This window comes from Enoplosus armatus, chromosome 19, assembly GCF_043641665.1.
Source record: "Enoplosus armatus isolate fEnoArm2 chromosome 19, fEnoArm2.hap1, whole genome shotgun sequence".
Lineage (NCBI taxonomy): Eukaryota > Metazoa > Chordata > Actinopteri > Centrarchiformes > Enoplosidae > Enoplosus > Enoplosus armatus.
The window spans coordinates 6,807,087-6,813,086 of record NC_092198.1 but is presented as its reverse complement, the minus strand read 5'-3'; the positions used below and the strand labels follow the sequence as shown (position 1 = coordinate 6,813,086).

Here is a 6,000-nt window from a genome sequence, read left to right as displayed (position 1 = left end):
GATGCGCGTTCACTGAGCCGGGGGAAGGAGGACCGCTGCCTTTCCCTCCACCGCGCCTCATTTATAATAACCTCCTCATCACCAGCATCAGTATCTCACCGCCCTGGGCAGACTATAATTCTAAACACTTCGGTTTCCGGATGGAATTTTGCTCTGGATTATTATAATTTGCTATATTTCTACATAGGTTAAATCCGTCCGGAATCGTCTCTCTGCACGGAAAGGTAGGAGCAGATTAAAACTGGGCTATTCGTATGTTTCTTTTTCTTTCCCTCCATCCCACCCCCTTGCATTAGGTGTTCTGTTAAGGTGCTTATATTGTTGGATTCGGAAGTTTTTCCTGCAAGAATGTTTCTTTTTCTGTGAATCTGATGTGGTAGTGGTGAGTTCGGGCTGAGATGGGGATTTAAGCGCAATGGGATGGTTTGGATGATTAGTTTGAAAGCTCTCACCCGCAGTTCAACCACAGAAGAGCGGGTGATTTGCGGGGAAACCGACATCTCGAGAGACCACATTGACTTGTCAGTGTTGAATTTGTGACAGATATATTTGCGGTGAATGAGTGAAGAGCGATGAGACGGAAAGTTTCAGCTCGCTGAATCGCGTCTCTCAGTGGGGGCGGCTCAGTGTATCAGGCTACACCGTCAACACTAAAACAGAAACTGCCAGAAGTTCTTACGATTTACACATGATTTCTTGCTAATGTAAACCCGGCTCCTGTTCAAATTTTGCTTCGAAGCAAGGGCTTGTAAACCCTTGAGCAATAGCCAGACTGCCACCGTGCGAGGGGCAGAGGGAAAGCCGGAGCGCTGCTGGAAAACGTTTGCCCGCCGTTTTATTCATGAGCGCAGGGCTGCGGGTCGGGGCTCTGGTCGGTTTTAAGCGCTTTAATTTCACTTGAAGACTTTGAATATTCCTCTAACTGATCAAAATGACTCGTGATCTATGACAACGTCGGTTGTTGCACTCATTTCGTGAAAGCGTGTCTGCGTGGGATTGACAAATCCAGCGGGGCTTTCAATAGAGACTGTGACACGACCATAATTTAATATTCCTGCAGGAACTTCTGTCTCCGTGCTTACTGCAGAGTTGACGGTGACCTCCTGCCCACCCTTACTTGCCTTTATATAGGGAGCGTTGGCTAAAATAAAAGCCTAATATTTAATGTAGCCTATATACTATTACATATTTTGCTGTTATATTGTGAGCTATTTTTTCCCACCTAAAGCATGCTGGCTAAATGTGAGACTCTTTCTTTAGTAACATCTGCTTTTTGCACAGATGTTCATTTGGCGACAGATAGAAGGAACAATTCTAACATGTCCATTCATTATATATATATGAATATAAAGGCCCTGGTGGTGCCAAATTGTGGGGCTGTAATAAAGCTTGGACAGTTAAAATTACCTTAATAAGGCAGACCATTCATGTCTAGGACCCCCCCCCAAAAAAAAAAAAATTAGATGTACAGTGACACGTGATCAATAAACGCATTTTCTCATTGTCTTGTGAATGGAAATACTGAAATGATCAATTATTGCTATTCACTTTTTGCTGGTGACCCCCCCCCCCCCCCCGGTGGTAACTGGACCCCACTAGTCTAACCAGTAGACTAGCAGGTCCGGACGCTCTCCCAATGTAGGATACCCTTGTGTGCTGTGACTGATGTCGGATTAAATCGTTCCTCCAGGCTGAGGCTTGTGATAGACAGGGAGCACAGCGGGGGATAGAGGGGGTCTCCGGCGCGTGATGGGGGCGAGGCTGTATTACAAAACATGTCAACAAATCTGCAGCACCGGAGCTGGATGCGTCGATGCATCATTTATGGCCAGTCAGTGACGGTATCCCGTGCAGGCCATCTCATATCCTGCTCTATTTAATAATTCAACGCGTAACAGTTATAAATGTGTGCTTATTCTAGCATACTTATAACTTCATGAAGAACAAGAGCTAGCTAACGTTAATGCTGAGGGCTGACGTCAAGCTAGATGTATCTTCTCATTTTGAAATGTGTAATTTAACTACTTTTTTTTCTCCAAATAGCAGAGAAAAGCACGTTTCTGTTTATGCTAGTTAAACACATGTTACTTCTTCAAGTAGCCAAAAGTAGCTTCTTAATTTGATTAGATTTTTTCGCCCTCCAGAGTGAGAACTGGTAAGGATGCTATCAGGCGCAGGGTTAGCTGAAGGCCAGCTTTCATAACAAGCCTGTGGGGGAAAGTTCGTGTGAAATGTGACTTTTCACCACATTAGCTTCATTTAGCCTAGGCCATAGGCTAGCTAGCTGGAGGACTCCTTTTGACATTAAGCTGGGGTTTGGGCTTTCAGTTTGTCAAAGTCAAGTAACTGAATATTAGCCAGCATTTAAGCCTAATCTGAAATGTTGTATTTAGGGTTAAATGTGAGTGACGTTATTGTAACCAGGTATTTCTTACACTGGAGGAAAGAAGTCCCCATTAGTGCTTTTGTTAACTTAGAGAGAACATGTTAGCATTGTTAGCTTTCCCTGTCACGTCTAAGGCTGAAAGGGACACCTGATGCCTCAGTTAGGCAATACACACAATAAGTCATGTTAATTGAATAGAGTCCAGGGCCAAGTTTCATAGGAGACTGGCGTCTCAGGTTTCATGGGCATATCAAGCTTTGCTTATTGAAGGGAGGCGCACATAGCACATCTCTGTAGTTGGTGGGTTGGATTGACACAGCTGTGTTCAGGGTTATTTCCGCCACACAGAACCTTTTAACCTCTCCGCTGTCTCACCGAGTCACTTTTAAGACAAAGACAATGATCCAGCCTGGCAACCCAGTGTTGTCAGAGAGAGACACACACATGCACCCTCCTGCACTGGGACACACACACGTGCATACACAGTGCATTAGCATAGGTATCAGTTACTAGAATTCAATAGCTCGCCTGCTGCACCAAGATTAACTATTCAGGGCAGGTGGTTAAAGGCCCTATTGTGTTGCATGGTTCTGTGCTACTGTCATGATTGGACAATGCGTTTGTCTGGTGGGCAGCCCACTGCCAAAACAATTGCAAGGGCAAAGGGCTGGAAGAGTACACACACATATAAGGTTTCACCATGTGAATAATTTCTAGTTCTGCTGAGCAAATTTAGACACAACTGAGTACAGGTGTAGCAAGCAAGGGCTAGTGAGCTAGTAGTAGTCCATGCCAGTGTCATCCGGGTGTCGGCGATGGAAATAATTTGAATGTGTATTCACTGGAAGAAAATTTTAAAAATGTTAATAGTGGTGGTATTCGAATATGAAGTGCTGCCATCCTAACATCTTTCTGAATAGCTGTTTATGATTGTAATCCCCCAAAGACATGCAAATGAGAGAGAGAGAGAGAGAGTGGCGGTGGATAATTAGTCATATTTATCAGGATCCCAGCAGGCCCTTACAGATAGCAGGCTAACGTTTGAGGCTTAACACATGTTCTGGCTCACCTCAATGGATTTTCACTCATCACAGAATCAGCAACAGCAGTCTACTAGATGTTTTTTTCCCCCCCCGCAACATTTCTGTGTTGTCCTACCACTCTCTGGGAATTCGACTCTCAAATTAGGGCTTTAAAACTCTTGACGATTATTTGAGTTGATCTCCAAATAAAATGGGTAATTGGTAGAAATGGAACCCTGCATAAAATGCTCGTAAACCTTTAATGGATGTTAACAGTGGTTATTTAGTGGTATTTAATGGCCACATGGAGAGTCAAATCTGCGTTGAATGGTGCTCTCAATATCCTCTTACAGCTTGATCTAAACTCATAGGCATGATTTTGTAAGGCATTCCTGTATATTTTACTTAAGTTGTTGGCACAAAAGCTTGTACTGCTTCCTATTCTGCCCCCTTTGAATAACATTTTATATTTGAACTGACTTGGTTATGCTAATATATGCTAATATAATATAACAACACTACAAAATGCTGCCTAAAAATTTAATCAACGCCTCTCTCACACAGTCTCAGTCAAATTGTAACATTTTAAGTTTCACAAATGATCTATTTGTTACAGAGCTAATTTACTGGATAGCATTAGATTAGATATGATATTGTATCCATTTTTTGTATCTTATAAGTGTCTGCATTTGTTATTAGTGAACCCCATCACTTATTATTTATTTTATATATACTTTATATATAATTATTATTATTTGCAGGTGGCTCCTTTGTCATGGCAATTGAAAGTGAAAAAACATGAATTTTTGCTTAAAATGATCTGTTTGTTTTCATGCAGTTCTGTCAAAGCTGTGCCTGAAGCTGGAGGTCAAACCATGGGGCACGGAGCTGGACCAACGATGAAAGTTATGTGCTTCAATCCAGGAAGTCGCCTCAAAGAAAAATCGCAAGATGCAGCTCTGAATCACTGACAAAACACACTAAGCATTGCCTTCATCTTAGCACTTTCACCTGTCCACTTTGTGTGGATATTGGATTTTTTTTCATATATCTCTGCATAGACTTGGCTGAGAAGATTCAATTCTGTACATTATCAACATTAGATCTGCCTCAGAAATAAAAAAAAAACCCTGGATATTGCATTCTCTGCTTGACTGTAAAATTATCTGTGTGGAATACAACATTCAGCAGATAAATCCTGGAACACAGCCATAATCAGATGTTATTGTCACTTTGAGGAGTCATCTCCAGTTATAACCTTCTTCTGGTGCATCCTGTTATTCTCTACAATGAATCCCAACAGCCTACCTGGGCATGTCCTCTTGCTGCTAAGTACCGTGCTGGGCCTGAGCGTAGGCTTGGAGTTTACTGGCTCTGAAGGTCAGTGGGCTCGCTACCTGCGCTGGGACGCCAGCTCCAGAAGTGACCTGACATTCCAGTTCAAGACTTCAGAATCGGAAGGCCTGCTGCTCTACTTTGACGATGGCGGATTTTGCGACTTCCTGCTTCTCAAAGTGTCTGAGGGTAAGCTGCAGGTGCGTGTCAGCATCGACTGCGCTGAGACCACCATCACCTCTGACAAGATGGTCAACGACAGCCGCTGGCACTTTGCCGCCATCAACAGGCACAATTTGCGGACTGGCTTGGCCGTGGATGGCCAGACCAAGACGGAAGAGGTGCGGCCCCAGCGACGGTTCATGAAGATCGTAAGTGACCTCTTCCTCGGAGGGCTCCCGGTGGACATCCGCACATCTGCCATCACCCTGCCCTCTGTCCGCGAGCTACCACCATTCAAGGGAATTATCACAGACCTCAGTTATGGGAGTAAGCTGCCCACGCTAATCAATAGTCAGAAAGTACGCTTGGAGATGATGGGCCTTTGCACAGAGAACCCCTGTGAGAATGGCGGGATCTGCTCGCTGGCAGATGGAGAAACCTACTGTGACTGCTCCAAAACTGGATATGTAGGTCGATACTGCACTGAAGGTAAGAGGGCTGGCTCCAGAGCTTTCTGTGTCAAACGCTGAATATTGATTCAAATCTTTGTAAAAAATACAGAGGGATTCCTTACAAATTTAGAACTGACCAAACAGCAGATTTGATGTCTGCCTCCAGGTAAAAATATGTTATATTAACCCCTCATACTGTATTCGCTTTTTGCAGCTTATATACTGTATATATTGTTAAAATCATCTCAAGGTGTGTGGCTTAAAGTTCAATGTATTTTGAAACTGAAATTAGAACTTCATTCATGAAATGCCTTGAAAAAATATGAACTGATTGCAATGAAGTGTTTACACAACAGCATAATTTATATGAAGCACAAGCAGCCATACTGCTCAGATGCTAATGCAATTCACTCAGGACATAGAATCAGAATATTTCTGTGTGGCTTGTTGCTATTACAGCTTCTTTTAGAAAGTCTTCATGTGGGAGTGAAATTGGAGGTGATGTGCTCAGCATTTCCTCTCACTTCACAGTTATTACTTTTGATGAGGAAGCGGTGGATACGGTATTAGCTGATATGACTAAAATTACAACACTCAGTTCTCTTTTCTCCATTAAATATATTCAGCTCTTGCAAGGTGGTGC

At 43.1% G+C, this 6,000-nt stretch overlaps 1 protein-coding gene across 1 annotated transcript in view; it reads left to right on the top strand.

Moving 5' to 3' along the window:
* Positions 1-4,697: 4,697 nt before the first annotated feature.
* The window catches only part of LOC139302277 (neurexin-3b), a 256,861-nt gene continuing 255,558 nt past the window's right edge, over positions 4,698-6,000 (top strand). The window contains exon 1 of the mRNA XM_070925931.1: positions 4,698-5,394. Within this exon, the coding sequence (XP_070782032.1) occupies positions 4,698-5,394 (697 nt within the window). The remainder of the gene's footprint in view (positions 5,395-6,000) is intronic.